Here is a 26,132-nt window from a genome sequence, read left to right as displayed (position 1 = left end):
TGTTTATTTTCTGAAGGATTTCTTTTTTAAAAATTGTAGATTGTAGTGGCAATGTTGAAAACTAGTTTCAGGATGCGGAAAAACTGGAACGTAAAATAAACTAAAATTGGTAGTCGCCCACCCTGCCTCTGACAGTATGATGGTCATGTATCGGTACAACTTCCCTGTTTTTCTTGTAGGGGACACTAAAGCAGGGCATGGGACACATGTGGCCTTCTGGTTTCTACTTGACTGCAACTCTCCTCCTCCCTGATCCCTGGCCAGGCTGGCTTGGGCTGGTGGGAGTCTCCCCAGCAACATCTAGAGGGCCATCGGCTCCCACACACCTCAAAGCTCTTTTTAGGCATTTTCAGTACCTTGCACAGCAATTTAATGTGCGCTGCTTTCAAGTGTAAGCTGTGTTGCTCCTCAGCTTGATGCTGTGACTGGGGAGCAAACCATGAGAGAGTGGAGGCATCCCTTGGCCAGTGTCGTGTGGTTCCTGAAGGGCATAACTGCATCCTCAGGGAGTGAGGTGTGGAAGCTTGATACATTCATTCATTCATTCATCCATTCCCTTCTGTTTATTTTCTACCTTTCTTCTGGAGCAGAAACCAAGGCAGAGTCCATGAGCTTCCACGCATTGACCAGGCCTGGAGCTGCTTAGCTTCAGCAAGATGATGGAAATCATGTGCCGCCAGACTGTGTACCCTTTGGGGTATAAGAGCTCTGCTGGGTCATGCCAAAGGCCCATTTAATGCAGAGGCTAACCAGATGCCCACCAGGAAGCCTTGAAGCAGGACCTAAAAGCAATACTATGCATGTCGGTCCTCAAAGATAGCCTGCCCCTTCACCTGGAGGTTCTATATAGCCATCATGACCAATTGCCGTTGATAGAGCTGTTCTGCATAACTGCAAGTATTAGTTTAGGGGTTAGCTCATGGATATTTGCATCATAAAGGGTTAGAGGAAATTGGAGGTTGACTGGCACTGGAAGGCCAGAGCACAAATCCCAATCCAGCTGCCTGGCAGGATGGCTTAAATCCTGCTCAAGAGGTTTGCTCTTTTGTACTCTGTAGATTAATGCTTACTGCCTCTTGAATACATTGCGAGGTCTATTTCTAATGTGAGCCGAAGGTAGATTTTTCCAGGATATACTGCTGTTCTGATAACACTGCTGGCTAGCCATCAAATCTGGCTCGCTATGGGACAGAAGATTTATTCCAGAGGCTGCAGCCGCTGGCCAGACGGTGATGAAAAACGGCTTCCTCCGGTGGCAAGCACCCAACCCTCCCTGCTGGACCGTGGAGAGCCAGCCCCGCCGTTATCATGGCTGTTCTGGGTTGCTGAACCATTACAAAGCAAACAACAGGAGCTGGCTTTTCCCAGCCAGAGTCCATATATCATCCCCAGCACCACCCCTCATGCAGACCATTCCACTGACATGCGAGAATGAAAGTGTGCTTTGCAGCATAATGCAATAGGTTCTTATGGGTGTGATTTATTTATTTTTTTACTTTTAAAGGCATTGCAGAGAGTCTCAGTTTTAAGGGAACACACACTGGCTACTGCCAATCCATACACCCAGAATGGGTGTCTGAAATGAGCTCACCGTGTTTGTGCCTCTGTGTGCGCAGTTGTTGTTTTCCACCAGTCTTTAGCTGAGAAATGAGTGCAGAGGTGGAATGTGGGGTTGGGGGGACGGCACCAGAGTTTTGCCCCAACTCACAGAAGTTTGTAGGACACATAGCATGGAGAATATAGATTTTTCTGTGTGTGTCGTAATAGCAGAACTTGCAGGCATCCCATGAAGCTCAACGTTGGACGAGTCGGGATGGATAAAGCAAAACACTTATTCACACAGGGCATATATGGTAGTTGAACTGTGGAACACCCTCCTGCAGGAACCAGTGATGGCCACCAACTAGGATGGCTTAGAAGAGGATTATATGTATTGGCAGAGGAGAGAGCTAGTGATAGCTACTAGTTATGATGGCTCTGCTCTGCCCCCACCATTGGAGTCAGCAATACTTCTGAATACCAGTTGCTGGAAACCACAGGAAGGGACCGCCTCTCCTGGTCTGCCCTGCAGAGGACCTTAAGGTCCATGAATAATCATAGTTTAGAGGTCCCGGGCGCTAAGGAAGTCATCCTCCACCAGGGACAGGGCCTTCTCAGAGATGCCTCCAACCTGGTGGAATGCTCAGTCTCATGAGACCAGGGCTCTGCAGGATTTAACCTCCTTCCGCAGGGCCAGAGCTATTCCGCCTGGCTTTCAATTTGAACTTAGCCTGATTTTTTATTCCCTTTCCTTCCCTCCCCCTCCCCTTTTTATGAAGCTTACCTGCTCTGGGATCCCACAGCTAATTCTGCCCTGGTCTCCTCGCTGACCCAAAAAGTACTAATTTAGCCAGCTAGCCCTGGTGATCATCTAATGTTTATTGGATGGATTTCCCCCCTAAATTGATTTTTGAATTCTGAATTTATTGTTATTCATGTTTTATACTGTATTTTATGCTGTTTTTTGTTACATCAATTAAGTGTTTAAAATTCGTTGTTAGCCACCCTGAGCCCGGTTTTCTGAACTGGGAAGGGCGGGGTATAAATAAAAAAATATTTTTATTTATTATTGTGCAAATATGGTATTATTCTGTAAATGTAACAGAGAAAGTAGCTGTGTGCGCACCATTTATTGGGAGGAGATGGCGGTCCATGTGGTGTAGCAATCTCTGGCTGGGCTATCAACCGAGGATGGTTGGGCTACAAATGTGGACATATCGGTGAGGCCCATTCAGAACTAGCAGGCTGTAAGGCAATTGTGTCAGATCCTCAGTGTCACCACTAGGTCAAGATCCCAGGACATGGTAAGGACACGTGAAGGACGAAGACAAGGAATCCCAACTTCTTCCTGATCAGTCAAAGAAAAAGGGATCCATTCTCCATTCATATAGGGCAGTAAACATGGGAGGAGGAGCTAATGGCTCCCTTTTTCTTTCAGCCACCAGGAAAAAAGGCACTCGCTCCCTCTTACCCCCACCCTGGCTACTTCTGACCAGGTCTGTTAAGCACAGGAAGATGGTGCACACCTTGGCTGAGACCCCCTGAAACCTAGAACCACCTCTGCTTATTGCAACTTGTTTAATGTAGAGAGATAAAACGCAGGAAAGGCTCTTGTCAGGTAAATGAATAGGTACAGGCGGTACGATATTCTAAGCTTAGAATAGCGTCAGATATTTCTCCTGCAGGTGAAATATCTGCTGCAGTCCTCCAGCCACTAAAAAGGTAAAGGTAAAGGTACCCCTGCCCGTACGGGCCAGTCGTGTCCGACTCTGGGGTTGTGCGCCCATCTCACTTAAGAGGCCGGGGGCCAGCGCTGTCCGCAGACACTTCCAGGTCACGTGGCCAGCGTGACAAGCTGCATCTGGTGAGCCAGCGCAGCACACGGAAACGGCGTTTACCTTCCCGCTAGTAAGCGCTCCCTATTTATCTACTTGCACCCGGGGGTGCTTTCGAAATGCTAGGTTGGCAGGCGCTGGGACCGAACGACGGGAGCGCAGCCCGCCGCGGGGATTCGAACCGCCAACCTGACGATTGGCAAGTCCTAGGCGCTGAGGTTTTACCCACAGCGCCACCCGCATCCTCCAGCCACTAACCCCCCCAAAATGTTCCTTCTCCACCTCATCACTGGCTGGCTGGGACCCTGAAAGGCAGTACTGCAACACTGTGTTGCAGCTCCTGTTGTATGGCCACTACTCATGTTACATCTTGCAGCAAAGGATGTGTGATCTTATTCCCTGCATGCGCCACACACAAAACACCACAGTCAAATGACATTAATCAGCCAAAAAAACTGCTTTATTAACAGCAAAAGAAAGGATGGTTACCACAGTTTCCATGGTAACAATCAGGTTTAATTCCCTGAGAACATTTGTCCTTGTTATATTCCCCCCCCCTCTATTTTCCTCATTTAAAAACACACACAACATACATACACACACCCCAAACAAATTCCCAGATACTGGGACATATAAATTAAGGATAAGTGATAGTCACAAAAGACTCCCTGGCCCTCCCCATTTCATTTTTTTAAAAACAGATTTTATAAAATTATTTTTTTTCTGATCCACAGGAAAAAAATATTTAATAAAAAATCCACAATTTACAAAAGCTACACAAAAAGGGCACAGTAAATAACACTGTTGCAATAAGATATTTACAAACACTACCCAGTGTGGGCCAATTCTTTTTCCTTCCCATTTGGAATGGAAGCTTACAGTTTTCTGAATCTGCCCAAGAATCCAGGAAGCAAACACTCCCCTGGTTTTTGCACAAGAGGCTGGACACTTGCGTACGAGAATGTGACCTCTTGTTGAGCGCTTGGGCTACAGCAGCAGTCTCCGCATCAACAGGAGAGACAACCTGGTAAGATGTTTTTTAATCACCCCTGGAGAAAGATGCTCCAGAGGAAACGACAGGTGGGCAAAAGATGATGCACTGAAGGAAGAGAGAAGGTGAAGGCAGGTGACTGTCCTTGCTAAGCGGAAGTCTCACAAAACCAGGCCCCTAAAGGTTTTCATCGCATATGAGAAGGCATGGCAGAAAAATAGTAATTTACGCCAGCCACTTCTCATTAAACCGTAAAGGAAAACAAGTTAAGTCACTTGTATGGAATTCACAATCCTACCCGGGACTAAGTCCCTGTCAACAGCCCCAGACTTCCTTCCAAGTAAATATATGTAAAATTGTGCTGCTAAACATTACAGTGCTTCAATAAAGCTAACTCAGTGTTTATTTGGGGTCCCAAGCAGTTGTTAGACTACAACTCCCATCATCCCTGGCCACTGGTCCAGATCACTAGGGATGGTGGAAGTTGTAGTCTAACAACAGCTGGGTACCCAAGTTTGAGAAACACTGAATCCTGTGCCTATTTACTTCCAAGGAAGTCCCCTCCATATTCAGTGGAGCATAAATCCTCGTGCAATTGAGCTGTAGGCAAGGAAGTAGAGTTTGCCAAGAGGCTGAGTCCAGACTTTCTCCCTTCAGTGCAACCATAAAAGCTGGGAGTCCAAGGGACCAGCTCTAGAAGCAACAGTTCAGAAAACTGAGCATTATATGTATAAAATACAGAACACACTCACTCACTCATTCACTATGGAGAGGGGGGAAATTCCAAAAAAGGAGCATTTTTAAAAAATTACAAACTTTAGTTTGTAAACCTTCATCTGAAAAGTTATCCGGAGCCTAATAAGCAGGGAGGAACAATTAAAGGGGCGTTTAGGAATCAAGGATGGAGAGGGGAAAGCAGTGAAAGGTTTGAGGCAGGTGCAGGGAACCTATGGAACCCCAGATGTTGATGAACTACAACTCCCATCATCACTGGCTATGCTTGCTGACTGAGAGTTGCATTTCACCAACATCTGGAAGGCTGCAGATTCCCTGCACCTGGTTTAAGGTAACGGGTGGCTAGCCTGTGGTCCTACAGATGTTGCTAGATTCAATTCCCCATCATCTCTGCCCATTGGCCATGTTGGCTGCTGGGCTTCCTGGTTGGGAGTTCAAGCACATCTGGGACATAGATTCTCCACCACCAACTTAAGGCATATCCCAGCTCAGGGTTTGGCACTTGGGAAGCACCCAATTGATTGTTAATGGGTGAGATCTATGAAGATGCTCAGTTTTTCCCCATGAAGTCCATAGGTTTTGATTTTGTTTTTTTCCTTTAGTGCTTTAACTCTGGGCTGAATTGCACCCTGTGTTTTTGTTCGTTCATTCCAACACTGCTTTTACAAATTCAGCAGCAAGGGTGGGTCGGGGGGGGGGACGGGACACAGCAGTAATGGTGGTCGTGGAAAAGCAAACAAACAACTTCTTACAAGAACACTGCAAAGCAATATTCAGAAATGCCCAGGCTGGTTGTTCAGGTGGGGGTTTTCGGTCAGTTTACACCTGTACAAACAGCCAGAACCACCCACCTAAGAAATGAGGGTTGTACGGGCAGTTCCTTCCTGCCCACAGTAAAACCCGCTTGCCCCATCAACAGGGGCAAATAGCAGGGGGAGCCCAAAAACGTCTCAGCATCTCAGGGCCGGATGAGAGAAGAAGGGGCCGCACAGCAGCCTATAAAACACACGCACACTGTGAATTAACCACAGTAATTAAGCGCCAACAGCCTCACAGCAAAGGAAACAAACACACACGCAAATGCACAGGTCCCACGAGCTCTTCGGATACCGGGAAAACTCGGGACGAGGTTAAGAAGGGGACACCTTGTCTCTTAGTAAACTGCATTGCGAGGGCACCACGGAGTGTCCGGATACAGCATACAGTGGACGGTACGGAACCTGAGAGAGAGAGAAGGAGGTATATCAGCCACATCCCAAAAATTATAATCCCGATCATCAGTGGCACAGTATTGATTAGGGCTGTAACGTTTAGCCAGGGGGTGGTTCAAGCAGGTTTAAAACCTGCTCCCTGATGAAAATCAGGGGCACCTTTCTAATTACAGAGCAAGTTATCTATAGCTTTCAGATCCAGTATTTCCCCTTTAAAGAGCTCGTGGTTCTTTGTCTCTTTCCCCTGCCCTGTTTTATTCCTGATGATCACCTTTTGAGGTAGGTTAGGCTAAGAGATTTGGCCGCATTCACACCCTACATTTAAGGCACTATGATACCACTTCAAGCAGCCATGGCTCCCCCCCCCCCAAAGAATTCTGGGAGCTGTAGTTTATCAAGGGTGCTGAGAGTTGTTAGGAGGTCCCAATCTCTTCCCAGAGCTATTTAACAATCAATTCCTCTCCCAGAGGAACGGTAGATCTGGGAGAGGAATAGGAGCCTCCGAACAACTCTCAGCACCTTTGATAAACTACAGCTCCCAGAATTCTTTGGGGGAAGCCACAGTTGCTCAAAGTGATATTCTAGTGCAGGCATAGGCAAACTCTGGTCCTCCAGATATTTGGGACTACAATTCCCATCATTCCCGACCACTGGTCCTGTTAGCTAGGGATGATGGGAATTGTAGTCCCAAACATCTGGAGGGCCAGAGTTTGCCTATGCCTGTTCTAGTGCTTTAAAAGTGTGGTGTGAATATGGCCCGTCTTTCAGCCGAGTGGAGATGGGAAGCTCTTCTCTCGCTGTCCCTTTCTCCTTGCGTGTCGTGTATATTTTCAGATTGTAAACCTGTGGACAGGGACTGTTTCAACTGATCCACACATCTCTAAACAAATAACTAGTATGCACGAGGGGAGGGACACCTGCTGCTCACCTGGAAGGATCCTCCTCCACGGAGAAAGCTCCCTTGATATGGATGGAGTTCCTCTTGTTTTCAAACATTCCATAGCTCAAGGTCACCTGGGCAGGGGAGAGAGAGAGCACACAAAGATTGACTTGATGAAACGAGGAAGGGGCTCCTCTGCCCACTTGGCTGAATTAATATCTTTATCTCAAGACTTAAGGTTCTCGACATGTTGGAGACAAAGAGAGAACACATCTGGAAATCTTCCCAGCTTTAAATATATATATATCTTATATGAAGATATATATATTTAAAGCTCCGAAGACTTCCACATGTGTCATTCATTCATTCATTCATTCATTCTCTCTCTCTCTCTCTCTCTCTAACACACACACACACACACACACACACACACACACACACACACACACACGGGCTACGCTGGCAAGACAAAAACACTCAAAAGGGGTACGCAATCACGCTTAAGTTTGGGAAACACTGGTCTACTAAGAGGTTTCTCGTTTTTTACCTGAACGTGAATCTCTGTCTTGGGCACTTGGTGGAGGTTCTCTAAATGGGAATGGAAGAGATTACTCCGGATCAGCTTCACCCCCAGCACAGATTCTATGATGTAGCCGATGGTGCAGTCGTCCGGGAGGCGTATCTTTTCTGCGGTGCTCATGAAGTGTCCGCCGCTGTAGAGGATTGTGGAAGAAGCAAGACTTTGGTATGGTGGGGGACTTAACAACGGGCAAGGCTCCCTAACGAAGATAGGAGGAGAATTGCTTTCCCCCACCCCAATTTACCAAAACCTTATTTTTTAAAATATGAAAAATAACATAAAACCCTCAATATTACATACGGCTTAAAAAAACATCTACAGGCACCTCCCTGCGCATGTATGACTGCCAATGGGCACACTGTCTTCTGGCACCACGAGGGGGCAAAGGACTTGCAGGGGAACCCAGAATTGAACCCTCACATAAGCGGGGAATTCCCCTGTACAGTCGTACCTTTGATCTCGAACGCCTTGGCTCCCGAACAGATCGGCTCCCAAACGATCGAAACCCGGAAGTGAGTGTCCTGGTTTTCGAACGGTTTTCGGAAGCCGAACGTCCGGCGTGGCTTCCAATTGGCTGCAGGAGCTTCCTGCAGCCAATCGGAAGGCACGCTTTGGTTTCCAAACGTTTTGGAAGTAGAACGGACTTCTGGAACGGATTCCGAGGTATGACTGGATAAAATTTATTACACGTACAGCACTTAAGAAAATATTAGGTGCTTTATGGGTGTTAAATAGTAACAAAAATAACTCTAACAACTGCAATAAAAAGGAAAGGGGTGGGCTGACCTCTTTCTTAGGTGGTCCCCCCCAAAAAAAATCCCCTGAACCACCGATGTGTTTTACATTTGCAAGGTGGGAACGGGCACTCGTGTTCATGACTAGCTAAGGCATAAATAGTAGTGATCCGAGAGCTCAGGGTAGCAAACACAGCGCCCTCCAATGTCAACCGCTCACCTCGCCCAAGGGCTCATCTTTAGCGCCAACCCACGGCTGATGCAGAAACCAGCGCCCCCCGTGGCAAACCAGAAGTGGACCGGATGCTGTGTGGGGCAAGAAAAGAGTCAAGAGTCAAAACCAATCTGGAAGACTGAAGAAAATACTGGTCTAGAGAAAGTGGAATGTGTTGGGTGTCATCTTGGATTTGTGGGATGTGATACACAAGTAGCAGTCAAGTACAACATTCCTTGTTTTCCTAGAGTGGACATGCAGGGGAATGTTTGGTCCAGTCAGTCAAAAACTTCCTGTTTCCTCCTGGCTGGGACATACATCCTTTGCATGTGACTAGAGGTGGGCGTGACCTTACCTGTCCAGGTAACAAAAAGGACAAGGCACACAGCACACACCCCCCGACTTCCTCTGTCGTTGGACCAGCAGCTTTTTAGCTAGAGATGCTTTGTTGGCTCAGCTTTCAGCCAACAAAGGGGCTATCTCCATATGGGACAGACCCACATGTATATGTAACTAAGTCTGCCTTCAGGGATCCAACTGTGAACTGATGATGTGAGTAAACTTCTTTTATGTACTTTACACAAGATTGTGGTGTGTTCATTCTTTTAAGAAGGATATAAGGGAACTTAGTAAAGGTAAAGTAAAGGTACCCCTGACCATTAGGCCCAGTTGCGGATGACTCTGGGGTTGCGCACTCATCTCACTCTGTAGGCTGAGGGATCCAGCATTTGTCCACAGACAGCTTCTGGGTCATGTGGCCAGCATGACTAAGCCGCTTCTGGTGAACCAGAGCAGCGCACGGAAACACCATTTACCTTCCTGCCAGAGTGGTACCTATTTATCTACTTGCACTTTGACGTGCTTTCAAACTGCTAGGTGGGCAGGAGCAGGGACCAAACAACGGGAGCTCACCCCATCGCGGGGATTCGAACCACCGACCTTCCGATCGGCAAGCCCTAGGCTCTGTGGTTTAGACCACAGCGCCACCCGCGTCCCATAAGAGAACTTACCAGGAACCTAATAGTGAAAGGCTTAAGCCTGCAACCAGCTATCTGTTGTACGTTTAAAAAGGGGAATGTAAAACTCTGCTAAATTATAGAACTTGCTAGCGCAAGTTAGGAAGGATATTAATAAGCAATATATCCTCTCCTGCCTCCCTGAACATTCCCATGGGATTGGATGTTTTGAATAATTTTCTATAGATACCTGACAGTTGAAGAATCAACTGTATAAAAGTGGTATCATAATGCTTTAAACGTATGGGGGTATGTGAATGTGGTCTAAGTGAATATTTTTCTCCAGCTCCCCCATTCACTTACCATCTTGTTCTCGCTAATCCTCTCTGTGGCCTGGATGGGCCTATCCAGGCTTGGTTTTCCGATGTAGATGTCTTGTGTGTGAGGATAACTGGAGAGCAGTTTGATCAGCGCTCGAACATTGACATAATTGTCATCGTCCATGTGGCAAAACCACCTAATGCATCAAACGACAAGGAGAGGTGAACAGGTTAAGAGGGGGCCAAATAAATTCAACTTGGTTTGTCATAAGTTGACCAGTATTCCTAGCCAAAAGGCATTTTCAAACTTTAATGCAAAACAGGAGTGCCTTAAACTTTATTTATTTTTATTGCTGGGATTAAATACATTCGAAGAACGAATCATAAAAGACAAAACAGAAATACAGACATTTTATTTCAGATTTGTAAGCAAATTTGAGGACGCTCCTTTATCACAGGCTTAAACATCAGCCTTAAGAACCAAACCGAATTATTTCCTTTTGCATGTTTACACCAGGAGTCTTAATGAATTCACAATCGATTCCAATTGCTATATTTTCCTGGGTTGGTACCTATGAAGCTCTAACTATTTATAGGTATTTATATATACAAACAGTTTTTATCTAAACAGGAACTGGTTTGTTCTGCCTATCATGAGGCAGCTTCATGGGGCAAAAAAGTCTCTTTTCCCAGGTGTGGGCCACTCAACTCCTTGAACAGGCATGGCCAAACTTGGCCCTCCAGATGTTTTGGGACTACAACTCCCACCATCCCTAGCTAACAGGACCAGTGGTCAGGGATGATGGGAACTGTAGTCCCAAAACATCTGGAGGGCCAGGTTTGGCCATGCCTGCCTTAAAAAGGACCCTTTCCTCAGCTGGTTGATGATGGCAGCCCTTATTTAAGGTTGCCATTTTTAAAAATGCTTTTACTGGTGGTTTTAATTCTGAACATCACTTAGGACAACTAACTGGGAAAGGGACCTATCAAGGATGCAATAAAATTTTGCTACAACCGAGGCCGTGATCCACCTACCCTAAAAAGCTTACACATTACATTCAGTTGGGCAATTTCAGAAATAATTAGCATCTTAGGAAACTGCCATATTCAGAGCCAGACAACTGGTCCATCTGGCTCAGGACTGTCCAGTCTTCCCAAAATCTGGTGACCTCCAAAGGTTCTAGCCTACAACTCCCATTATCCCTGACCATTGGGCCATGCTGGTTGGCTTGGAGCTTATGGAAGTTGTGCTCCAGAACATCTGGAGGGCAACATGATGAGGAATAGCTCCATTAGTAGAGCGAGAGGCTCTTCATTCTCAAGGTCATGGGTTCAAGCCCCACACCGGGCAAAAAAAGGTCCAACTTTGCAGAGGGTTGGGCTAAGATGACCCTTGTGGTCCCTTCCAACTTTAAAATTCTATGATTCAAGCCGAGACGCAGGAAGCTGCCTTACACAGAGGCAGCCCATTGGTCCCTCTATCTCAGTACTGCCTGCACAGAAGACAATTCTCTTTCTCACCTGGAGATGTCAGAATTTGAACCTGGGACCTGCTGTTTGCAAGGCAGATGGTCTGCCCCTGAGGTATGGGCCCTTCCTGCCTAGTTGGAGATCCCCATCAGCCTGCAGAGCACACCCTCTGCATTGCCCCTCCTTACACTGGCTTAATGAAGTTGCCTTTCCCCCTTGGCCCACTCCCTGCGCTTACTTTCTCCCAGATTCGATGAACTTGTCATATTCCACGGCCATCTTGCAGGACAGGGCTTGGCGGCTGTGGGCAGCGGAGCAATTGGTGTTGATGACGTTCCCTGAAGGAGAGAGGAGGAAGAATGAATGGAAGGACATGGCTTGCCTGACAAGTTTGTGTCTTGCTTGGAAATATAAATACGTCAACAAAATGCATCGCAAGAGCACAACCACAACCCTACTAACATATAAAGCTGTTTTCTGCTGAATCTAACCGCTGGCTCATTGCCGGCTCTGCCCTGTTACTGGATGCTTTTAAACTAGGTGTACTGGGGACTGAGGGACGCGGGTGGCACTGTGGGTTAAACCACAGAACCTAGGACATGCCGATCAGAAGGTCGGCAGTTCGAATCCCCGCAACGGAGTGAGCTCCCGTTGCTCGGTCCCTGCTCCTGCCAACCTAGCAGTTTGAAAGCACGTCAAAGTGCAAGTAGATAAATAGGTACCACTCCAGAAGGAAGGTAAACGGCATTTCCGTGCGCTGCTCTGGTTCGCCAGAAGTGACTTAGTCCTGGCCACTTGATGCTGGCCACTTGACCTGGAAGCTGTACGCCGGCTCCCTTGGCCAATAAACCGAGATGAGCGCCGCAACCCCAGAGTCGGCCACAACTGGACCTAATGGTCAGGGGTCCCTTTACCTTTTTACTGGGGACTGAACCTTTCGCATGCCAAGCATTTCGCTGCTTTTTCAGGTACCAGACGCTGAGCTCATTTCATATTCCTGCATTGCAGGGGGTTGGACTGGATGACCCTCAGGGTCCCCTTCCAACTCTCCAATCCATGATGCAAACATGGCCCTCCGTGTGAGAAAACCTTCTCCCCTCATACTTCCCACCCCAGCAGGTCGCTAGAAGAACCTGCAACTCGGAACTTGAGTTTGTTTATCTCCTCCTCCCTCCCCTCCACTTTCTTTTTGTGCCATGCCTTTATTTTTTTTAAAGACTGGAAGCCTGCCTTTCTCTCCCGCCCCCCCTTCTTCCCTTTTAGTAATTTGTACATTGCTCTGGGAGCCTTTTTTCTGGCTGAAGAGCAGAATAAAAAAATTCTTTGGATAAACAAATGTCAGGGAAGAAGGGATTACGGGCTGCATCTAAAGGCTGCTAGGCTGTTTCACTGCACTGAGTGTTAACTCAGAGAGGGGGAGAAAGCCTTCCATGCAAACTGGACTCTGTTGGGCTGGGGAAATGCTAAGGAGAGGCTCTCATCTGCCTATTCAACCAGCATTTTCCCATCAGCTGCCACCTGTTACTCTCTGGGATGTCTTGAGGGGAATCATGAATAGAGGCATTAGCATAAGAATAGACTGATCTGATCCAGTCTCCTAAGGGCAGGGGAAGGGCGGCTTAATAAATAGCTGAGTAAGTCCCCCCTCTCTCCCCCCCAGCAACTCCAGAGAGTTAATGAGCAGGAGGTTATCTTCCTTCACCCTCCCATGAACAGCCTCCAGATGAAGCGATATTTAAGAAGCTCCCTTCCCCATCTGCCAAAATGCATTCAACCAGCTCACCTGTCCTCTTCTTCAGTTCTTCATCCTCACCATCCGTGAAGATAAATGTCTAAAAGAGAAAGGGAGATTTTTAAAATAATAATAATAAAAGTTTTATCTGAACCACTGTAACTTTTGAATGCCCCCAAACCTTTCCAGCTAACACTGTGCAAACAACCACGTCCCATCTTGCTGGAAATTGGTGCAACCTAATCTAATCTGCAAAAACGCCAACATGCAATTTTGCAGCAAGGTTGGATTTTATTACCTAGAAATACAAAGATTGTTCTGTCCAGTCATTGGCCCAGACAGAGACCAAGCACTGGATTTGGATGTGATGAATGCAGCCAGATTTTCCAACATCTACCCGGCTATAAAAATGCAGTTCAGGCAAGAGAAATATTTGCCTGAGCTCACTTCCCCCTTTTGTAGTAGGGCGTTGGTTGCCCTGAGGTTTCAAGACAATGGCAATCAACTTTTTGGAATTTTCTCATTCATGCCGGTGGCTTGGGGTGGGGAAAGAGAAATCATGCACTGTAAGGAGGGTAAATGGGGGTAAATGATCTTAAATGTAACAGAGGAGAATGCAAACACCCCGTCCAACCCCCAGCCTCCAACAATTTTCATGAAGTGCCCTTGAGTAGATGTTTCAGTCTTGTGTCTCTCACACACAACCTGTTCAGCATTGCTCCTCCAAGCACCACCTCCTGCGCCCTTCAGCCTGAGCACATTAGGACATAGGAACCACCTCTGAATCAGGCCAATGACCTATCTATTCCAGTATCCTGTTCTCACAGTGGCCGACCAGATGCCTGCGCAAGCACAAGAGCATTATTGCCTCCTGCAGCTCTGAGCAACTGGTATCTGCAGAATCACAGAATTGTAGAGTTGGAAGGGGCCACAAGAGCCAATCTAGTCCACCCCCCACAACCTTGAGATGAAGAATCTCATGTCTACTAACTGAGCTATCCCAGAAACATTCTGAATTAATACATCTGCATACTAAGAGCACCTGTTGCAACAGTAGAGTCCAAGCCAGGGGTAGGCAACCTAAAGCCCGGGGGCCAGGGATGCAGCCCAATCGCCTTCTCAATCCGGCCCAAGGACGGTCCGGGAATCAGCGCGTTTTTACATGAGTAGAATGTGTCCTTTTATTTAAAATGCATCTCTGGGTTATTTGTGAGGCATAGGAATTTGTTCATATATTTTTTCCAAAATATAGTCTGGGCCCCCACAAGCTCTGAGGGACGGTGGACTGGCCCACGGCTGAAAAAGGTTGCTGACCCCTGGTCCAAGCCTTCCGCAAGCCTACAGAACTTTGCTGTGGTGCTTTCCTGCTCTTTTCCCACTCCAAAACTCCCACAATATCCTTCTGGCTTTGCAGAAGCGGCTTTCATGCCGTGCAAAAGCTCAGGAACGGTGCGCGAATTTACAGCCGGGGCGACAGAATAAACTGCCCTGTAAATGCAGTCTGGATAGGAATGTGAATTCCTTCACCCCTCAAAATGTGCTGCATTTATGAGGCCGGCAGGCTGCTCATTCTACCAAGAGGGGTCGCAGGCCCCTGCCCCCAAAGTCCTGCCCAGATGCCCCTCTCCATACTGGGAGGCTTCGCCCCACCTGCCCCCTGAGCATGATGGAGAACAAGAACCACAAAACAGCCCCCCCCCCCGCCTGCAACTGATTCAGCTCCAACTGCCAGGTGAACCTGAGCCAAGGGAGCTGTCTCTGCCCCGCCTTCTGAGCCCTGCCACCTGCCTGGCTGCACTTCCTTATTGACACAGGTAATTCCTGGCATCTGTTGCCTGTCTGTGTGTGCTGCCTGGTGGGAGGGGCGGGGGAATCGCAAATAATCCAGAGCAACACAAAACAAAGGACAGAAAAGGGAGGGAGGGAAGGAAGAAACAGCAGCCAGATGCACCCCCCACAAAAAAATAGTTAAAAAGGGGGAGGCACACAAAAGGAGGTGGGGAGGGGGAGTACAATCTGAGCTGTCAGCCTGCGCCCAAACATCATTCACTCCAGTTTGCTTTGTGGTCTCCCCCCCCCCCCCCCGCCATTGAAGAATGTAGCTGGCAGGGGGCAGGGAAGCAATGGGCTGGTTAACAATAGATTCTTGCAGCCAACTTAATGCAAGCTGGAGGCTGAGATGGTGTTTGCTCTCCATTAGCATACAGCTGGGCTGGTTAACAGGGCTGGGCTGAGGGAGGGGGGAGGAGAGGCAGCATTCAAGCAACTTGGTTTCATCAGGAGGGGGGGGGGGAGAGGAGGAAGAGAGCAGACACTCCCCACCCCCACCCCAGACATGGAGACAAAGGAGGAGGGTGCAAATGGGCCAAAGCCAGATGGAATTCAGCAGCCTGACCATTGCAACTCTCAGTTCTATTTTCTTTTAAAAGCAACATTCTAGTCCTTATGAGTACACACTCAAACGGATTTGGGGTATGGCAGGACTTGTTGGGTGAAGGTAAAGGTGGCTTCCAAGGAACAGATCCACATATTAGGAAGATAGAATGATGCTTTTTTCATCCTAATAGCTTATCTTCAGGAGTGGCATGTATCAATTCTTGTGTGTCCCCCAGGAGTGGTAATTGTGGGTACAGAATTTGCCCTCCTGTCTCAATTCTAATGATTCTTCCTTTCCTTCCCCGCCCTCTTTTATTTAAAAAAACCAAGGTTCTAGTCCTTATTGGCTACAGGACCTAGTAATATCTCAGGAGCCGATTTTGCTGGGGGGGGGGGCAATGCAGACTCTGCTTTCCCCATTGGTACCAGGTGGAGGGGGAGAAGACCCTTTGAAGCCTGGCTTGGGTCTTAACCCTCCCCCCCCACAGAGGCATGTGGGATGTGGCACCTGATGTCTACTGAATGTGTGGGTTAGTGGCAAAGCAGGGCTAGGCGGCAGAGGCAGAGGCAGCACCACCGCCCGCCCTGCACATTCTTTCAACATGGGGGGGGGGGTTAAAATACACCCCCCAAAATGGGGAACATGGATGGGGAAAGCGGAAACAGCAGCCGGGAAGAAGAGATCAGAGATCGGCATCAGCTTGCGAGCCTTGACTGGGAACTTCATTGAAAAAACAGGGAAATGTTTACATGGTTAGATCAGGCATGTGCCGTCCTCCAGCGACTGTGTCTTCGTTAGCCTGCTCCCAAAATAGCCCCTTAGCTAATCCTCCTGCTGCTATAAAAAGACCAGGAGGAGATTATTATTTTGCCAATTTTTTTTTTACTGGACTGCTTCAGAACAGTTCATCCTGAACATGTCACCAGCCGCACCGAACTTGCACCCTGGGAGAGTCCAGTGGGGCAAGAGGACCCTCTCTCGAGTTCTTGCCACAGGAAGAGACCCTGCAAGGCTTTGGAAGCCAGCGCTGGAGAGTTGCAGCAGCCTCCCTGCTTGGCTCCCCCTCTGCCTGGACAGGAAGGGTACAGCCTGTCCACAACCCTCAGTGTCACCTCTGAGAACAATCTTGTCTCTGCAGGCTCCCTGCCTCCCACCCTCTCCATCCAGCCCCTTCCTGCCGCTCAGTAGGAACCCAGCCAGGAAATTCAATTAAAATCTGAACAATTGCTCTTTCTCTCTCTCTCCCAATGTCACCCACTCTTTTACACATCATTCACTTGTGTTTCTTACAGCTCAGCCATTACACACAGGCAGGTAGAATGCAGGCAATCCTGAAGGCCGCAGGTAAAACTTAACCTGGCCTCCTTTGTTGTCCCGAAGATGGGGAGATGACAACATTGTGCAACTGGACTGAAATGCAAGAGGCAGCCGGCCCTGGCATGCTTACGAGAGCCAGCTAGACTTTATGAAGCAACAAATCCAGCCCAGCGCTTGAACAAATATACCTGGATGATGCACATGCATTTTTAAGCATGCACTTAAAAGGACACAGGATACTGCCTGGGTTCTTGGTCCGTCCAGCTCAGTATTGCCAGCAGTCTTAAAGTCTTAGATATATAATAAATGTACCAACCAAGCGTGTACATAGATCAGCACAGGAAGACTGACCTGAAACCATTTTTGATTCCCAAACTGACTAAATGTTTTCTCTGCAAGGTCAAAGGAAAATGGAAAAGCCTCCCCATTCTCTTTTCCTTCACAAATCCTGTCTTAAGGGTATGTCTGTCTGTGTTTGACTAGGGTGAGCCTGTGACCTGGCTCAGGAACTATGGTAAGTATTTATCATTACGAAAGACTGGCCAGGCTCCCCAGGGTATCCAATCAAGTGAGCATTAACAGGTAACCTGTCAGACGAGATAAACAACGCACTCAGATTTCTGCTGTAGACGGCCTTTTCTGTGATGTAGGTATGATGTATCTGGGGGTGGTGGTCTTGGGTTACACCCCTTCTGTGATGTATGCTTGATGTATGGAGGGGTGGTCTGGAGCTCCAGGGCAGGGAATTTAAAATTTCTATATAAGGGCAGGCACACCTTTGTTTTGGGTTCCTCCTCATTTCCTGCGTGTGAGGGGAGCACCCTGTTGCAACAGATCAATAAAGATCAGGCTTATTAGCTGCTTTGCTTCTTAATATTCTCTGGTTGGCCTCTGTTATTTTCTATCAATAGGGAACCCACGTAAGGACTCTATATGGGCTCTTGGATACCCCATAAGGGGAAAAAGGCAGATTTTTGTTTACAACAGGTGTCAGGCAGGGGACAGTCCCCAGGAATTGAACCGGGGACCTCCTGCTTGCAGAGCAAATGCTCTACCACTGAGCCTCCCCCACCAAATAAAAAGTTAAATTGAAGTTTCTTTAAAGCATATTTCTATCCAGCACCCATCAATGAATCCAGGCGAAGCCCACTGAAATTAATGGGGGGAAGTTAGTTATGACTTAAGTCCCATTGAAGTCAAATGCAACTGTCCCTGCTCTGGATCTGACCCAACACCTGAGGGAGGTTTCAGGCAGCTTTTTTAGGGCCCTCCCAGCAAGGATCCTGGTGCAGCTCTCGGCTGCTGCTCTCCCCTCCCCATCCGAGAGCTTTTAAAACTTAAGAAAAAGGGTTTCTCTTTCCTCTCTGGTGCTTACTCAGTGGGCGGCATTGTCTGAGGACCCTGGCCTGGGGACACGCAGGAAACTTCATTGTTTCTGAAGGCTGCAATTTAAAGAAACACAGGATGCAAAAAAAGAAAAGAGCCCCGAGGAACAATAGCAGACACCCACCAGAAGAAAGCCCAGGACAATGCTGCTTCAGAGCCAGCCGGACTCCACTGGGGCAGCAGACCTGAAGGGAGATGCCAGGCTCCACAGACCCTGCGCTCTCTTAAAGCAGCAGAAACCTTCCAGCTTATTGTTCTTTTGCTCCAAACTCTGCTTGGAGTGTTTTCCACCACCAAGCATTGTATAAAATATATAAAATAAAACATGGTGGTCAATCCCCCTGGCCGGGTAAAGCAATGGGCCTCTCTTGCACGCTTTGAGCACCCACGTTACCAGGCCAAAGAACTCCACCTCCGCTGCTGTCCGTGCAAAAAGTTCCTCTCTGCCTGGATCTTCTCTGCAACAGGAGGGAGCAGCCCAGGAAGGGGGAAGCTTCCTTCGGCCCAAGGGCTGTGTTTGCTTGTGGGGCAACTCTTTGGGGGGCTGTGTGCCAGCTGTGGGCAAGATCTGAAGCAGAGCAATGGATGCATCTCTTAACTTTCATGCAGCAGCCCTGCAAAAATCACAAAGGTTTCTACACTCTTTCTCACTCTCACTCTCTCTCCATCCAGGCAAACCAGGGGCCTTAGTTCAAGGACACATTCCAGCCAGGCAAAAGAATTGGGAGAGAGCGCAGAACAGGGCCAGAAGGAGGCAAAGACAACACTTCACCCCATCTCCTATACGGTGTGCTGTATCATACACCACAGTTGTATAAAGGCTTGCCTGCTGAAACGGCAGGCTGTAGTCTTCATAGCGCACTGATGTGCCTGCATTGGGTCCATGGATCTGCATGAACAGGACCAGAAGCATCCACACTCCTTGCCAGTTTATCCTGGACCTGGGGGCTGCACATGCATGCACATTTTCTTGCAAATGTCACCGGCATCAAAGTGCCTTTATTTCCCCATTTAATCCAGATTTGTCATTTCTGCTGAAAAACCAGTAAGTTAACACCCCCACCCCAACACACACACACACACTCTAAATAGTAGATCCATACTGAAAGTGGGCAGGGAGAAGAGGATGGTATATTTCGGTGGGGGGCGACAACTTATAGATGCTGCACCCAGCTGCCCTCAATCAACTGCCGTTCAGCAGTGTCCTTTGTTAACCCCAGGACAAGGTTGGTTGGTTGATCAACCAGTCCTTTACTTATAAATAATAATTTATTATTTATACCCCACCCATCTGGCTGGGTTTCCCCAGCCACTCTGGGCAGCTCCCAACAAAGTATTAAAAACACGATAAAACATCAAGCATTGAAAACTTCCCTAAACAGGGCTGCCTTCAGATGTCTTCTACAAGTCAGATAGTTGTTTATTTCCTTGACATCTGACGGGAGGGCATTCCACAGGGCGGGAGCCACACGAGAAGGCCCTCTGCCTGGTTCCCTGTAACCTCACTTCTCGCAGGGAGGGAACCGCCACAAGGCCCTCGGAGCTGGACCTCAGTGTCCGGGCAGAACAATGGGGGTGGAGAGGCTCCTCCAGGGATACTTGGGGCTGCCTCAGTTGTGTCTGGCAGACAGCAGCTGCAGGACCACAGCTCCACCAGCTCTGCCACTAGGTAAGCAGGAGAATGACTTAGGCCCAGCTGAGCAATGAGAGCCTGTTTCTCTCCCTCTCCTCCTGCCCTTGTACTGGTCCCATTTCTCTTTTGGTTTGTGAATCATTTCCCCTTCCTGGCAGAGGCAAAGGCCAAGAACTGCAAGTAGAGACAAAGTCCCGCAAGAGGACTGGCAAAGGGCACCCCCCCCCAGCAGGGAGCAGCGAGGCCCCAGGGAGGCGGCAGCGGATGGGTACAAGGGGGGGGGGGATTTTTCCTCTTCTTGCCATTTGCGGTCACATTTCACAGCAGCCATCGAAAGTATCTACAGGAAGGTGGAACACGCACGCAAGATTTATCAAGCCATGTGACCAGCTTGCGATTGCAGAAATCTTCCCCCTCGCCGCCCACTTCTGCAGAGACAGCAATCTCAGTTTAAGGAACTGAAGCAATTTAGTGTGATGAAATTAACCCCATGACCTGCCTTTCTGCAGAACTGCATGACGCACAGTCTCTCTCGCGCACCCCATTTTGATTTCTGGAGGAGGAGAGTGTGCTCCCAGCTAGATCTGTCAGTGCCCTGGGGGCTCAAAATTGCCTGCTGTCTTTACAGTGGTACCTCGTGTTGCGTAACCTCCAGGTTGCAGAATCTTCGGGTCACGGCCGCGACAAACCCGGAAGTGTATACGCATGTGCAGAAGCGCTCTATCGCGCCACGTGCGTGCACAGAAGCAGCACCTCTAGTTACGGATTTTTCAGGGGCCGCATAGCACCCCAAAATGAATTAAATCCATAACCGGATTTAACCACTGTACTTTGTAGATCTGTGGTGTCTGTGCTCGAGGTCCGAGAAGAACCGGGTGTGATGCTTGAAACAAATTGGAACAGGGTCTGGCAAAGGACTTGGCTCTCAGAGAATCTGCTTTGGTTTTGAAAGGACAAAGGTTTCTAGACCTCATGGAAAATACCAGCCCTAGACCCTGCTGCAGAAATTGTACTGGGTCTTTGACCTCCCATGACCTCAGACCAAGGCACCTCCACTGACTCCCTCAGTTGTGAACCCCACAATCACCCACACATGCCTGAAAGCAGCTTTTCCACCAGTGAAATTGGTTCCACAATAGCCACTTTAATAACAAAAAAGATGAAGTGGGATATGTATTCTGATTTGCGCAGTCCTGCATAGCAGGAAAGTCTGGACTTCTCCCAGAATTATTCTTTCCAAAGATTATCCCCACCTCTGCTAACACCTTTAGCACTAATCATGAGTGGTGGAGAGGCTGCAGATTTAAGCCTCAAATGGCTCCAAGCAGATATTTCTACAAGAATGCCTGCACTTTTGAAATTCCCACTGGATGGGCGGACCAGTCGGGCTGGATAGTTCTAGTCCCTTTTGCAGTCTTTCTCCCGGACAGCTGGAAAAGTCCCTGGTGCCAAGAAAAGGGGGGGGGGGGAGGAAGACATCAGCAGCTGGAGGAACAAAGTATTCTGCCTGGGGCATTGTTTACTGAAAAGACAGAACTCGAACCCAGCCCTTGTGTACAAAACAGGCTGACGCAGACATCCGTTTTGGAGCAGCCCGTTTTCTCTTTGCAAAAGGCAAAACCCTTCTTTGCAACCCCTCTCAGGATTTGATCTTGAGCCATGGGCATTGCAAGGCATTGCTAAAGAGACACAGGTGCCCCTGATCCTTGCCTCCCTCCCTCTCTTCCTGCTCCTCTGCTCTTGAGAAGCTGGAAGACCCTCTAATTTTAAGTGCTATTATGTTTAATAACCCCCCACCCCCAACGCAGGACAATGAAGGGCCTTGTGCAATTAGATGCCCACACATCTCTCCCACACACACACACACACACCCCTGCACTCCACAGATGCCTCTCCAGGACTTTGGTTTCAAGAGCTATTATGGAGCCCTGAATGGAAATGCCACATTGCCTAGGGCAGCCGATTAGCAGCGCTGACACTATGCACAGATCAACCCCCCCCCCCATAGGGTGCTGGCAAAGCATGAAGGCAATGGGAGAACTGGGCCAGGAAGCCAGCCTGGAAGGGGAGGCTGTGGCAAGCCAACCGTGCTGAACAAACTGCAGCTCAGCAGTCCAGCACCTGCTCTGCACACGCAAGACATCCTGGGTTCAATATCAAGGCAGGGACTTCCTGAAACCCTGGAGTGTGGCTGCCAGCCAGTGTAAGCAACCTTGAGCTGCAGATGGACCAGTGGGAATGTGACCAGTAGTCACAGGTACCCTTCTCTTTCCCACGGATGTGTCTAAACGAAATATTTTATTGAAGTAAATCCGACCAATTAATACAATAGAAATGCTACAGCTACAAAAAAGCGGTGCAGTATACCTGTGAAAGTCTTAATATTCTGTCGGCAAAGGACTTGAAACCATTGGGAAAGCCAAATTTTTACATTTTGTCATGGGGAGGGAGTCCTATGTGTCTATTTGCTGCATGTAAACTTAAACCCCAGAATTATTTTTTTCCAGGTCCTCCGAGCTTTGGGCAACATGTCATTTATGAGTTGTTGTTTTTTCAGCTAATGCTAAACTCCACATATTTTCACAACAAAGCAAAAGTCGCAAATCCAGGAAGGTTTTCCATTTGGGGGCAACTGAGGTTCTGGCAGCTGCCAGCATCCATGTCAACAGTTCCTGAGGGCTCAAAGCTTTCAGCTGATCATCCCTCATAGACTTACTAAACAAATCCATTTGCCATGGGTGCTCTAGATGAGATTTCTGCATCACAGGGGTTGCCTCCCAACGCTACCGTTCTATGAAGCTGGACTGGGATGCTTGATCATTTTGCTCATTTCCTGACAAACTATAGTCCATTTCCTGACAAACTATTGAATACTGGTGGGCAGTTCCACCACAGGTGGAAAAAGGATTCCATAGGGTTAACTCTGCACTGTGCAAAGGAGCCCTTCCCTTGGCCTGCCCAGATCTCCTATCTCTCTCCCCCCCCCCCCCCCCCCACTTTTAAGCAGGCTTGGTGCTGTGCTAAAGGGAGGTGCAATCTATGCAAAGTCTCCATTATCCTGGAATGAGGGTGGGGGTGCAGCTCTGGGAATCTCCCACTCCTAAATTTAGCTAGAATCGCTGGAACTCAGCACGCCCCACCCCCAGACCTAGGACTGTAGGGAGACAGGACCTGGGCTCCCACTGAAAAGTCCTTCCCACTCTGCCCCAGCAAAGTGGCCAGAACTGGTTGGGAGCACCAGGTCACTGGATCCGGTCGGGCAGGGCCCACACCTGTGTTTGGAGTGTAAACAGTAAACACAGCTCTGTTTCTTCTGTACACAGAAGCGCACTGGGCTTTGTGGGGCATGTGCGGAGCGCATGGCACGCACCCTAGCTAGCTATTAACCCCCAGGGCAGGGACTCCAGCCAAGGCGCTATGAAAATTTGGGAGCCGCAGCTGCTTAGGAATGCGCTGTCCCGAAGGCAAATGCATGGCTTGCGGAGAGAGGAAAGTCAGGGGAGGGCAAGGCAATTATTTAACCGTTCTGCAAAAGAGAACATGGAGCAGGTCAGTCATGATGGGCGGGTGTGTGTACACTTGTATTCCATCACATGTCTGGATGAGCATAGGATGTGGGACTGAATAACTTCAATGCACACAAAAGCAAAATCTCAAGCTCTCAGGCTGCTCTTGCACCAATCTCAGTTGTGACCACACTGACTGGCAGCCAGGGTTTCGGGCAGGGGACATTCCCAACCCTATAGGAGATGCCAGGGATTTCCTGCATGCAAATCAGATGCTCTAGCCCTAAGCTATGGGCCCTTCTTTATAGGAACCAATAAGGCTGCCTTATGCTGGATCAGACAGCTGGCATTGCCCACACTGACCGGCAGCAGCTCCCCAGGATTTCAGGTGGGGAGTCTTCCGCAGCCCTAGATGCTGGAGATTGAACCATGCAAAGCAGCTGGTTTTTTCTGCTGAGCTACAGTTAAAGTGATCATTTTAGGACTAAGGAGCGCAAATGTGCTTTGGGGGTGGCAGCAGGGATCCCCTGCAGGCCTGACTCTTGGCAGCTCATTTTAAAGAAGATGAAGCAGCAAAGCATGGCAGCCAGGGAGAAGCTAGTCCAAAAAAATTGCTGCTTAAAGATCGAACAATACCCCATTCCAGCGACCAAGTCTTATGCCAGGAGGGCTGGCTATCCCAGGGCTGCGCCAGCTTTGTTTCCACACCACTGGACCCGGGGCAGCCCCAGATCTGCAGTTGGCACTGCCTGCAAGTGGCAGAAAACCCAGACCACCCGCTTTCCTCGGTGCTGAGGTCTCTCTTCTTCGGCTCTGCACACTAAGACGATTTCTTGTGTGATCCTGTTAAGGCAAATCCCTCGACTCAGCAGGAATTTGCTAAGTTTGGATTAGCTTGCATCTGTATTCATCTCCTTCCCTCCCCCCAACTGCTCCCTGGCATTGCAGTCCTCTCCCCTCTCCTCTGGCTTCCAGAGTATTTCCACACTGAATCGGCCACAATTCTTAAGAAACCACTTCCAAAAAACAACAGCAGCCCAAAACCACGGACTGGACTCTTCCCTCGGGGCTAGATCATCGGAAGAGCTTCTGCCGGGGGTTGGTTTACAGTGGGATGCAGAAGAGAAGCTAGGAAGGGGAGAAAATGTGAGTCCTCATTGCCAGCCTTTCGCCATCCTGGCACCCTCCAGATGTTCTGGACTATGATTGCCATCGGCCCCAGCCGGCATCGATGGACACACTGCAGAACACTGTCCCCCAAACTTGGCTTTCCAGCTGCTTTTGGACTACAGTTCCCATCATCCCTGGCCACTGGTCTTGCTAGGTGGTGGTGATGATGGGAGTTGTAGTCCAAAAACAGCTGGGGACCCAAGTGGGAAAGCTGGTATAGGCCAAATCATCACAAGGTTGGAGATAGGCTCACAATGGTAAAGCTGGAAATTAGGCTGGTGTGTGTTGCAGAAATGGGAGTTAAGTAGTCCAGCTGTTGGAAGTTTGGGTGCAAGTCACTTTAGAGCATATGATTTTTCTCATGGGTTTAAACCAGGGGTCAGCAACTTTTTCAGCAGGGAGCTGGTCCACTGTCCCCCACACCTTGTGGGGGGCTGGACTATATTTTGAAAAAAAATATGAATGAATTCCATTGCCCCACAAGTAACCCAGAGATGCATTTTAAATAAAAGGACACATTCTACTCATGTAAAAACATGCTGATTCCTGGACCGTCTGCAGGCTGGATTTAGAAGGTGATTGGGCCAGACCCAGCCCCCAGGCCTTAGTTTGCCTACCCATGGTTTAAACCGATGGAGTGAGGGACAGATATCTTTAACCTCTTGAAACGAACCCTCTCCCGCCCTCTCTCATATGAGACCGATATTCTCGGGTTGCATCCTGCTCACAACTTCCTCCTCCTCACACTTCTCAGTCTTCAGAGAGCAAAGGAGCAAGCATGGCTGTCTTGTTCTTCTCTAGACCAGCTGGTGAGACTAGAACCGCAAACTCTTTTCTCCAAGTTATGTATTTCCTACAATGGACAACTTTACTGCTTCCTTACCTATGAGCATCTCTGAGTGTGTGTTTGCCATGAGCCGAGTCTGCTCTTTAACAAAGCTTCACTCGTTTAAGGGCTGCTCACTCTTGAAAAGGTTGCAATAGGTAACTGATCCTGCTATCCCATTACTAGAAGTGCAAGATCTTCATTTAGAGGCAGAGCAGGAAACTGATAGGTGCGGGGTCAGAAAGTTGCTTTGTGCACAAAACAAGGGGCAGGATCCAATTGCACAGGGTGTTAACCGCTAGTCCCTGTGCATGCATTGTGTCAAATGCAACCGCCTACACTCCATACGTAAAGTAATTCTTTATGGGTTCTCATCTGAAACAAACTGCGGCAGTCAACCACTGGCGGTGCCTGCTGAGAGTTGCTAGAAACATCACCAAGCCCTCAAGTTATTAGCCGCTTTGGTGTCTGGGAGGGTATTTCCATAAGCAGTTTACGTGGCAGCAAACCGCGGCAGGGTGGTGGTAAAAGGGGAACCATACACGGTCAGAGCTGATTTACTGGAACTAAACAGTTGCCCTCTGGCTATATATATGGACGGTTGTTGCAAGACCCTGTGGGGAAGTACAGTATGCCCTCAACTGATGTGGGGGTTGCGTTCTGGGGGTCGCGCCTAAAGCCCAAACTGTATATATTCAAAACGGATTGGGTGCAATGGTG

The 26,132-nt window shown here is 48.6% G+C and overlaps 1 protein-coding gene across 1 annotated transcript in view; it reads right to left on the bottom strand.

Moving 5' to 3' along the window:
- Window positions 1-3,812: 3,812 nt before the first annotated feature.
- LFNG (LFNG O-fucosylpeptide 3-beta-N-acetylglucosaminyltransferase) overlaps window positions 3,813-26,132 on the bottom strand; it is a 31,413-nt gene continuing 9,093 nt past the window's right edge. Inside the window, exons 2-8 of the mRNA XM_028705721.2 lie at window positions 13,249-13,297; window positions 11,704-11,803; window positions 10,039-10,192; window positions 8,726-8,811; window positions 7,739-7,904; window positions 7,240-7,325; window positions 3,813-6,320 (exon numbers count right to left, since the gene is read on the bottom strand). Coding sequence (XP_028561554.2) covers window positions 6,254-6,320; window positions 7,240-7,325; window positions 7,739-7,904; window positions 8,726-8,811; window positions 10,039-10,192; window positions 11,704-11,803; window positions 13,249-13,297 — 708 coding nt within the window. The 3' untranslated portion in view covers window positions 3,813-6,253. The remainder of the gene's footprint in view (window positions 6,321-7,239; window positions 7,326-7,738; window positions 7,905-8,725; window positions 8,812-10,038; window positions 10,193-11,703; window positions 11,804-13,248; window positions 13,298-26,132) is intronic.

This window comes from Podarcis muralis, chromosome 14, assembly GCF_964188315.1.
Source record: "Podarcis muralis chromosome 14, rPodMur119.hap1.1, whole genome shotgun sequence".
NCBI lineage: Eukaryota > Metazoa > Chordata > Lepidosauria > Squamata > Lacertidae > Podarcis > Podarcis muralis.
Note: the sequence above shows the minus strand (reverse complement) of the source record. Positions and strands in the feature narration are given on the sequence as shown.